Source organism: Brassica oleracea, chromosome C7, assembly GCF_000695525.1.
Source record: "Brassica oleracea var. oleracea cultivar TO1000 chromosome C7, BOL, whole genome shotgun sequence".
Classification (NCBI taxonomy): Eukaryota; Viridiplantae; Streptophyta; class Magnoliopsida; order Brassicales; family Brassicaceae; genus Brassica; species Brassica oleracea.
This window is the reverse complement of record NC_027754.1, coordinates 4,215,547-4,226,512: the sequence shown is the minus strand read 5'-3', so window position 1 is coordinate 4,226,512 and position 10,966 is coordinate 4,215,547. Positions and strand designations below refer to the sequence as shown.

At 36.5% G+C, this 10,966-nt stretch overlaps 3 protein-coding genes and 1 long non-coding RNA gene across 4 annotated transcripts; 2 read left to right on the top strand and 2 right to left on the bottom strand.

Moving 5' to 3' along the window:
- Positions 1-661: 661 nt before the first annotated feature.
- LOC106302401 lies at positions 662-1,341 on the bottom strand. Its single transcript, XM_013738917.1, has 2 exons — positions 896-1,341; positions 662-818 (listed from the first exon to the last, which is right to left on the bottom strand). The coding sequence occupies exons 1-2, from the start codon at positions 1,339-1,341 to the stop codon at positions 662-664; spliced, it is 603 nt and encodes a 200-aa protein (XP_013594371.1).
- Positions 1,342-6,639: 5,298 nt separating this feature from the next.
- LOC106304638 (auxin-induced protein 15A) lies at positions 6,640-7,291 on the top strand. Its single transcript, XM_013741040.1, has one exon. It carries the CDS (start codon positions 6,742-6,744, stop codon positions 7,066-7,068), a length of 327 nt encoding a protein of 108 aa, XP_013596494.1. The 5' UTR covers positions 6,640-6,741; the 3' UTR covers positions 7,069-7,291.
- Positions 7,292-8,799: 1,508 nt separating this feature from the next.
- On the top strand, positions 8,800-9,769 carry LOC106304537. Its single transcript, XR_001262770.1, has 2 exons — positions 8,800-9,287; positions 9,381-9,769. It is a non-coding gene; the product is annotated as an uncharacterized LOC106304537 (long non-coding RNA).
- LOC106304536 lies at positions 9,348-9,632 on the bottom strand (the record flags this gene model as incomplete). Its single annotated transcript, XM_013740937.1, is given in 1 exon segment — positions 9,348-9,632. A coding segment is annotated over 1 exon segment (236 nt), but the record flags the coding sequence as incomplete, so codon positions are not given.
- Positions 9,770-10,966: the final 1,197 nt, after the last annotated feature.

Below are 10,966 nucleotides of genomic sequence, written 5' to 3'. Positions count from 1 at the left end.
TAAAAAATTTATAAATGTAGAAAAATGTTGTTAAATATTTATAATTTTTTTTAAAAAATGTTTTATTATACATAGTTTATTAGTGAAAACTTATAAAAAAATTTAAAATTTTTATTATACATGATTTATACATGATTTATACATATATATATATATATGTATACAAAATTATAAAAAATTTATATAAAATTTAGGACTAAGAATTATATGATTTAAACTTAAAACTAAGCATGTATTCATTTATAATAATTTTGAAATGATTTCATATTAAAACTGTGAAAATACACATAAATTAAATTTAAAAGAAATTATTTTATTAATTATTTTTAATATTTCATAAATAATTGACATGATATATTTGAATCTATGCTATATCTTTAATAAAAACTTCTATGGATAAAAATACTTTATAGTATTAGTTTTAATATTTATATATTTCTATTCTATCTATTACATTACTATTAAAATTTGAATTTTATATAAATATTTTTGGAAGAGATATGAGGGTGAGAATAGGATTCGCCGGTGAAGGGAGGTGGAGAAGGGCCGGAATCGCCGGAGAGAAAGAGAAATCGCCGGAGGGAGGATGTTTGAGAGAGGCGGAAATAACGAAAAAAGAAGAAGAAGGGTTATTATATCTGAAGATTCCGACGGACACGGGTTAATCAGTATTCCTTAAACTAATCATTTGCATAGGGTAATATGATATATGACTCACATAACTACGAAGCCACGCAGCAAATCCGTTATCTCTAAGTTGTCGAAGCTCATCTTCTGTTGCATGCCTGTGAGTCATACGCAACTCCGCCATATATACACTATATACAAAAATATTATCAATATGAAATAAATTTATTGAATATTAATCTAACAATAAATGAATAAATATTTTTACCTCTCATATTGTAGAACATCTTCACAGTTGGTGAGCAAATATGTTTGCAAATGAGCGTTCTCAGTGTCCGTAAGTCTCCGCTTCGTGAATTTTCCACTAAGTCGTCCTATTTCCTTGAACATGCTTGGGACAGTAACATGATATGTTGCTCTCTCCCCTCTATCATCATGCCGAGCAGGTCTTCGGTGTTTTTTTTGCACTTCTGGTGGAAAATAATTTTCAGCAGAGATTGCAGTTTCTTCATTGATCACCTGTGCCACTATAGATCCTTCCACCCTGCTTTGATTTTTGACCATCTTCTTCAGATGATGCATATAACGCTCAAAAATATACATCCATTTGTACTGCACAGGACCACCAAGTTCCAATTCTCTTACGAGATGAATAGCAAGTTGTTCCATTACATCAAAGAATGATGGAGGAAATATCTTCTCAAGGTTGCACATGCTGACTGGTGCGTTTGTCTTCAAATTATTAATACCCTCTTCTGTCACTTTTCTGCTGCATAAGTCGCGGAAGAAAACACTAATCCCTACATAGATAAAAGACATAATTTTCGTAAGTATTAAGTTTTTATAAGCATAATTGTTAAATATAAAAATAAATTAAATTGTAAAAATATAAGATCCCTGCAATTACTTCATGAACATTACGTGGCAATAATGCTGAAAAAGCAAACGGAAGGAGACGCTGCACAATTACATGACAATCATGACACTTCAAGCCAGTAAACTTTCATTCGCTTCTATCAACGCAGTTCCCAAAATTTGATGCATATCCGTCAGGAAATTTCACTTTATCTGTAATCCAATCAAAGAACTCTTCTTTTCTACCCCCATCCAGCCGATAAATGGGAAAATGGGCCGTACCGTTCTCATCAACGTGAAGTTCAGAACGATCACAAATATCGACTAAATCCAACCTTGACTTCAAATTATCCTTCGTTTTACCTTGGATGTTAAGGACTGTGTTCATCAGATTATCGAAGAAGTTCTTCTCAATATGCATGACATCTAAATTATGCCGCAATAGATGACTCTCCCAATATGGCAGATCCAAGAAAATACTCTTTTTGTGCCAGTTATGTAGCTCTCCAACCGCATTGACTCGAATGTTTTCATGTCCACCTACATCTGGCGTCCTTTCTGCATCAAAATACCTAAACTGCTTCAACAAATCTTTCCCACTAACTTCCTCAGGTGGACCATCAAACACCTGCTTATTCTTCGTAAACGAAGTCTTATTCCTGCGGTATGGATGATCAGGTGGTAGAAATCGTCTGTGACAGTCAAACCAACACGTTTTCCTTCCGTTCTTTAGTTGGAAAGCATCTGTGTCATCTTGACAATATGGACATGATAGCTTCCCATGTGTTGTCCATCCAGATAACATACCATATGCTGGAAAGTCACTTATTGTCCACATAAGTACTGCCCGCATCTGAAAGTTTTCTTTGCGCGAAACATCGTATGTCTCAAAACCATGCGCCCATAGTTGTTGCAACTCATATATTAGTGGTTGAAGAAACACATCTAGTGATCTTTTAGGATGATCTGGCCCGGGGACTAGAATTGAGAGAAACAAAAACTCTCGTCGCATGCACAAGCTCGGCCGTAAGTTGTACGGTGTCACAATAACTGGCCATAGAGAATACTGCCTTCCATGCTTTCCAAATGGGCTGAAACCATCAGTAGATAATCCAAGATAAACATTTCTTCTCTCTTCCGCAAATTCTGGATATGTTGACTGGAAATGTTTCCAAGCCTTTGCATCTGAAGGATGTCTAATCTCACCATTTGTGGAATGCTCTGCATGCCATCTCATTGCTTTTGCTGTGCGCTCACACTGATACAACCTCTTCAATCTTTCCGTCAAAGGCAAATACCACATTCTTTTGAATGGGATCGGAACTCTTCCCCTCGTCTCCTGATAACGAGGTTTCCCACAAAATTTGCATACATTCCGTGTCTCATCCGCTCTCCAGTAGATCATGCAGTTGTCAATACATACATCTATCACTTCATACGGTAGTTGAAGACCTGCAACAAGTTTCTGAACCTCGTAGTATGAACCCAGTGCAAGGTTATCCTCAGGTAGAATACCTTTGACAAAATCAGTAATCGCATCCATACATTCTTCAGCAAAATTATAGTCTGTCTTAATACCCATTAATCTAGTTGCAGATGATAAGACTGAATGACCATCCCTACAATTTTGATACAAAGGTTGTTTTCCTGCATCCAACATGTCAAAAAAACTCCTAGACTCGGGGTTTGGTTCTTCCCCTCTATAATGATCATGTACCATCTGCTCAGTACCTACACCATAATCTATATCCGTTCTAGATTCTTCTAACCTAATATCAGGCTGAAGTTCACTAACAGGCTGAGGTTCGCTAGTACTACCATATTCATAACCAGTTTCCCCATGAAGGTACCAAACTTTATAATTACGTGAAAACCCTTTCATATACAAATGAGTCCAAACATCAAATTCTTTTATAACCTTATTATTATTGCAAGAAGAGCAGGGACATCTTAACATACCACTTTTTGCATCCGGTTGCTGTTGAACAAGCCTCATGAATTCTCCAATCCCTTGAACGTATTCTTCCGTAAGCAAATTGGTGTTCGGATCCAAATGAGGTTTATCCATCCACGAACGATAATAAACTTCTGAAGACATGATTTTCGCAGAATTGTTATGACTAAAGAGAATGAGGAGAGAATGAAGTGTGAATGAGTCGAATGAGGAGGGGTTGTATTTATAGGAAATTGCTTACGGCCCTCCGACGACTTTCCGACGGATGTAAAGCAGTCCGTCGGAATTCCGTCGGTATTGTCCAATCTCAAACGGCTATACAACGGTCATATATATTTGTCGGCAACGGTCACATGGTTCGCCGGAAATTCGTCGGAAAATTCCGACGGAATACCGACTACTGTACTGTTAATCGGAATGTCATTGGAAGTTCGTCGGTATATTCCGACGAATTTCCGACGACTACAACGGTTACATTTTTTATCGGAATATCGTCGAAAAGTCGTCGGAAAATTCCGATGACCCATGTTTCGTCGGAATATCGTCGAAAATGGCCGACAGAATTCCGACGACTTCAAATTTTTGGATTTCGTCGGAAATTGGTCGGTAGTCCGTCACAAACGTCAAACGACATTGATGTCCGTCGGAACCTCTGTCGGAATTCGGCGTGTTTTCTTGTAGTGTTGTCTGGAGGAGGTGTGTCCGATATGTCTCAGTGCTCTATATGTGTGTTGAGTTAAATGAGTGTATACGGTCCCGTGATTGAGGAGTTGGAGGCAGCAATCTTCACTTCCTCGTCCCGAACGACGGCACCACCTGTCAGTGGACTCCTCCTCGTGCTGCCAGTGAGGTGATTTTGAACAGGCTTGCGGCTCTGTGATGTGTTTCTCTGCGATGGTGTTGATGATAAAGTCTTTCGGAAGTTGTAGGTCTTTGCCTGGTGCAACAAGGTTTGAGGGTGCCTTTCTCTCCGGGAGCTCGCGGCAACTTGAGGCTTAGTCCGCTCATACCTCCCCGTTGGACCATCGATGTTACGCTACCTCCGGTTCATCTTGACGACCTTTCTTCTTTGTAATAGTTTCTGCATTTTTCTTAGTAGATGCTCTGTTTAGGTTTTATTTCCGTTTCTCTGCTACTAGTCTCCTTTGTCTTTCTGTAAAAAAACAAAAACTTGGTATAATCAATTTAACATTTTACCAAAAAAAAAACAAATATAGTTTCGGTATATAATTTGGACACGATTTTGTGAAAACATGCAAAAAGAAGTTTATGTGTAATTAGAAAAATTATTATAAAGTAATAACATATGACACACACGTTTTGACTTTTATATGGTAAAGACTGGTTACAAGAGTTGTGAATATGATTGACATATGCCTCTATACTCTATAAACGGTACCTTCTCTTTTTTTGGTAAAAACTATATATATATATATATACACGGTACTTTAATGACTATTCTGATCATGTATTTCTACTGTTTGTTTGTTTGTTTTTTTTTTTTTGTAGACTAGGATGGGTTCGGGCCTTCGGCCTTAATCCCACCCCAGGCCCGGAGCTGGCCGGCGCTGATACCGATAACATGGCGTAAAGCACCCCTCCCCATGGGAATCGAATTAGGGGTGCAATGGAACCTACTCCAAGCACTAAACCAATAGTCCAACGCACCTTGGGTATTTCTACTGTTTTTTGTTGATAGTATTCTTCTGCTACAAAAATTATTGAAGATATTGACGGAATGTGTGAAAGATTTCGCAGGAGATTGAATACCAAAAGTTTGTGTGGTCCATAGTTTAAAGAAAATATATTGAGAACTCAATCCAAATCACATATTTGGAGACAAAAATTATGTAGTATAAAATGATGTATAATTTTGATTATTATGATACATTCAAAAAAAGAATCCACAAACAAATATATGCAGGTTTCGTCAGATATATTCAAAATAGACAACATAATATAATGAAAAAGGTTTAGATATGAAGCTTAAAAAGATTTGTGCGTAACTCAGAAATTTCTTCATATACGTTTAGAACAAAAATCAATTTTCTGTAAATGTATTGACCATTTTTGCAAAATTTAAATATGGAAATTTCAAAGATTTGAGTATGTCTTAGATCTAGAAAAGAAAACATTGTTAGAAACAAAAAAAAAACATGTTCTTTTTATATATATATATATATATATTTTTTAAAAAATATTTTTATTGAGAGAAATGGCCAAATGGGCATTATGTATGTACCGTGTACGTATGAGAAACCAAGACAAATGTTTTTTTGCTAATCGAGTATCTTGGCCCCACCGAGGTGGTCCAGACTAGAGACCGAAGTGAGCAAGGACGCTGCCAGGGCGTCACCATGTGGCTCACCGTGTAACGGTCTTCGGTCTCGGGTGCTGCAGCCCACATGTAAATTCCGCAGTGGCCAAGGCTCGAACCCAGGGGCGGGCACTCCAGCTGGAGCTCCTATACCACTAGACCAAAGCAACTTGGTTAACCAGTTTATGTGTTTATGTGTGTTTTCATTGATTTTTTTTTTTTGGGTACAAGAGTTTTTTTTCATTGAGTTTTATCCCAGTTTAAATCACTGCATGTGTAATATATACATATCTAAAACTGTAGAAATATTCTTCATTTACGTCAAACTATACAGTAATCTAGTCATTAATTTTTCAAGTTCATAATTAAACAACCAGTTATGATCTATTAACGGGCACAGCTCTTACGCACAAGTTTTTAGGTGTTTTTTCTCTTTTGGTTTTAAAAAAAAAAAAATCGAATCAACCGTGGGCCGTCACGTATCGGTGGGATCCGCGCACGGTCTAAAACCCAAACTTAAGTCGCCTCCTACGGGAGAAGCAGAATGGACAACTCTTGATTATAAGGTGGGATCCACTTATTTTTAAATAATTTTTTTTTAAAAGACAACAATAATAGATGCCGTTAAAAGTGCTCTAAGTAACTTAACAATGTAGAAAGGTATGGTCGACTTTGCATTTATTCTAATGCATATTTATATATATATATTTAATAATACCTATAATATAGTCACTGTTTGGTCAACGCTAGCAGTAATCAAACCCAATTTATTATTATCTATATAGCTATACTCATTACTCACCAAACTATAAAAGCATAGTAATGTACTGTATCTATATATATTATTTTCTTTTCTTTAGTAATTTATGCCATCCAAACTGTCCATACTCCATATAAATACGTCTCCATGGACGTCTAACATCCATAACATTTCTTCAAACAAACCCCAAGTTATAGAAAAAAATAAGAAAATATTTAAAATAAAGTAATGGCCATAAAGAGGTCAACTCAAGCAGCATCGATCAAGCAAATCCTAAAGAGGTGCTCAAGTCTAGGGAAGAAGAAGAACGTCAACGGTTGCTACTATAATCAAGAAGATGATAGTTTTCCACAAGACGTGCCAAAAGGTCATTTTCCGGTTTACGTTGGACCGGACCGAAGTCGGTACATCGTTCCCATCTCGTGGCTCGGACACTCTGAGTTTCAAACGTTGCTCCGACTAGCCGAGGAAGAGTTTGGCTTTGAACACAATATGGGTCTAATCATACCCTGTGATGAAGTGTTCTTCAAGTCTCTCATCTCCATGTTCAGATAAAATTCGATCGAAAAGTAATCTGATTAATAGCTACGGGATGTGTTTTTTGGAATGATCATAAGAAGAATCAACCCGATTGTTTTTTTTTCTTTGTAAGACTTTGTAATAGTTGGGATTGGGTATCTGGGAGGCTTTTTTTTTTCCCTCAACTCAACGTGAAAGGTTGACTAGTGATCTTGATATGTGTAACTAGTTAACTTCTATAAGCCAGTTTATATCTATCAAGAAATTTTATATGATTTTTAATCCACAAAATATAAATCTATTATCATGTCTTACAGAATTAAAGTGGTATCATGTCTTACAGAATTAAAGTGGTATCATCTAGAAAACTTGCGTACTATTGGAGATATATTGGAGAGCAAGTTGTGTATCTTGCGAACCAATTGTTATGGACCGTTGAAGTCCAATTATGAAATGAAATCCAAGAAGTCTATGAAACTCAAACCGAAGAATATTATATAAATCCACTTATGATAAGGATTAGTTATTTTAGATATATATCATATAAGATTTAGATAAGTTATATTCTTAGTTGAGATAGGTCTAATTCTTGTGTATATATACAACTCTCTTGTAAGTCACTAAGACACAACACAATAATATATCTATTCTATTATACTTTACATTGGTATCAGAGCATTCGACTCTTAGGGATCTGAAATAAAACTTCCGCGTTTTAAGTTTGAAGATGCTAACCATTGTTGGTGTTGGCCATATTGAAGAAGATATGGTGATACCGACGATGAGGACGACGTTACCACATGTGTTTGAGTCGTTAGTTTTTTTTTGGTTTTAATCTAAGTTAGTGGTACGAGTTTTATTACTTTAGGTGTTACGTCTTTACTTAATTTTGGTTTTCTAAAGTCAATAGCTTTATTAATTTGGTTTTGAATTCACGTCTTTAGTCAAAGTTAGAATATCATGGGCAGCGCTGATCATGGGTTTATGTGTAAGAGTTAATCGGAAGATTTTTTAAAGGTGATTCCTAGGTTTAGGTTTCTCATGGGTTGTTTTATGAGATTTATTCTATGGTTTAGAATGTCTCAAAGATTGTGTTTTAATTTTCCATAGTTTGGAAAATTTGTTGGTTATAGTTTTTAACCATTACGGGGAAGTTTTAGTAGAACGCTTTACGTCAAGTTGTTTAGTCCAAGTTATGGACTGTCCGAGTTAAGGACAATTGTTTGTGGAGTTGCAGTTGCGCTCACGGGATATATTCCTGTTGTCAAAATCAAAGAAGAGTTGAAGTTTTGTCTTCCTTGTCTAAAGTTGAAGTTGAAGTTTTTATCCGGAGGAGTTTACTGAATCTTTTCCTCGACAATATTGTCCACGTCATACATGGCCTGCTTTGTGATGCAGCTTTGCGTGTTGCATCCCACGTTTATCGTGCGGGGGAGTATTGGAGATATATTGGAGAGCAAGATGTGTATCTTGCGAACCAATTGTTATGGACCGTTAAAGTCCAATTATGAAGTGAAGCCCATGAAGTCTATGAAACCCAAACCGAAGAATATTATATAAATCCACTTATGATAAGGATTAGTTATTTTAGATATATATCATAAGATTTAGATAAGTTCTATTTTTAGTTGAGATAGGTCTAACTATTGTGTATATATACAACTCTCTTGTAAATCACTGAGAAACAACACAATAATATATCTATTCTATTATACTTTACACGTACTCATATAAATGAGCTTCATATCTTCTTTTTTTGTGCAACAGAATACTTATCATTAAAAAGGCAATTAAGGCCCAAGGTTTAGAGATACAATGGTTGATAATTGGGCTTTCGCAAGCCCATTGGCCAGGGTATTCAGCCTGTGGAATGAAATTAAACCGACAGAAAGAAAACGGAGAAGCATAGGAGAAAGCTAGAGAGTCGGCATCTGATAGAACGCCGAAGAGATCCATCGTCTGTTTCCTCTGTGTGATTGCTCTGTGGAGCACTTGAGAATCTGTTCGAAGACAGATGTTGGTGAAGCCTATGGAGGCTGCGTTCAGGAGGGCTCCTCGGATTGCTAAGGCCTCAGCCATGCAAGGAGAGGATACATGTGTCTAAGGCTACAGATTTGCGCGCAAGCTCTGATGATTCTTGGTCCATGAAGAGCCAGGCCAAACCAGCCGAATTTGATTTCCAGGAGATAGTAGAATCAGGGAGATCAAGAGGTCGAGGCTTGATTGGCAATTGGGTGACCCTTTTGGTCAATGAGGTTTGTGCTTGTTCCCATTCTCTCATCGCCTTTATCGGTTGAGTTGGAGTGTCATGGGTGCTCTCAAACAGAAGTTTGTTTCTTGCAATCCAGATGTACCAGGCGATCCATGGGAGAAGGTTCCCTACAACCCCAGTTGGGGGAAGGTTCTTGGCGGATTGCGAGGCCTGTAGGATGGTGATGAAAGCTGAGTCTGGTTGAATGGTCAGGGCGAGGTCCAAGGCACCATAGTCCAGATCTCCTTCGCAAAAGTGCAGTGGAGGAGGATGTGGTCTAGCGTCTCTGGTTCTCCGCATCGACAACGCCTGGTGTTGTTGAGCATACCTCTCCTTTGAAGATTTTCATATCTAAAATGTTTTATTTCAAATATTATACCAGATCAAGTGGATACACGATATATATATATGGTCATTTTATGTATAGATGGTCATGTTTGTTTGCAAGGTGTTAGTGGCAATAACCAGCAACAACGATTAACAATATCGATCGATCAAATATTGTTTTTTGTTCGTTTTAGTATCGCTGCCTTAGAGATAAGTCGCTTTGTTATTTAGTTGGTGATTGCTGCGATTAAAAAAGACAATTTATATTTATATGTTTATCTTTTAAATATTAAAATTTTACTGCGATTAAAAGTTTTGGTCACTCTGATCGCTGTGACTAATGGTTCATACATCGACAAAAATGAACAACAAATTAGTCGTTGTCGTGTGGCGCTGCCATTAGCAACTTGCAAACCAACATGGACATAGAGTATGGTATAATTTTGCTTTCTCGAGCTATTGATAAACAGATAAGGAACCAAATTTCCTCTCTTCACTACACCATGGGGTCATCCATTGGAAGGGCTGCTCAGACGTTGGTTCGAAGCTATTTCATAAATATAGGAGTCACGTATTCTTTCATTTATTCCTTATTAGACTAGCTTATGCGTACACCTTTTTGTAAATGAGCCAATTTGATCAATATATTTGATATTTAATCAATTTTTTTTTGCTTTCTCACTTTGTCCACATTCTTGTATATTTTATAAAAATGTTCATATGTCTAATTCAACAAACCGTGAAACGCACATAACTTTCTTATTGTCTCGGTTTTACATTGCCAAGCATAGTTATACGAGAGTATGCTCATACTAGTATACTACCAGTTGATTTTGAGTTTATAAATTGTCCCCTTTGACACTGATATGTATAAATATATTTATTTACATTATATATATATATATATATATAATGTAAGGTGTAGAGTCCAGATATGTGTGAATCATCCACTACAAGAAAACATGTCCATAACAACGAACATTTACGACGAAAATATTTCATCGTAAATTTACATTGTGTTTACAACGCAGTTACGAGGAATCCAACTTTCGTCGTAAACGCCATGTAAATTTACGACGAATAGTTTTCGTCGTAAACTCCATGTAAGTTTACGACGAATGTACGTGGAATGAGAAATACGTCGTAATCATTACATCGACATTACAACGAAACATGTTACCGTTATATTTAGGTGAAAACGTGTATTCAATGTGCTTTAACTTACCTAATTTCGTCGTAAAGTCGTTGTAAATACTATGTTAAAACCATGTAAAATCCATGTAAAATATTCCTTGTAAAATCGTTGTTATATTTCAACTACCCAACTCGAAAATTTCTCTATATATATGTCATTTC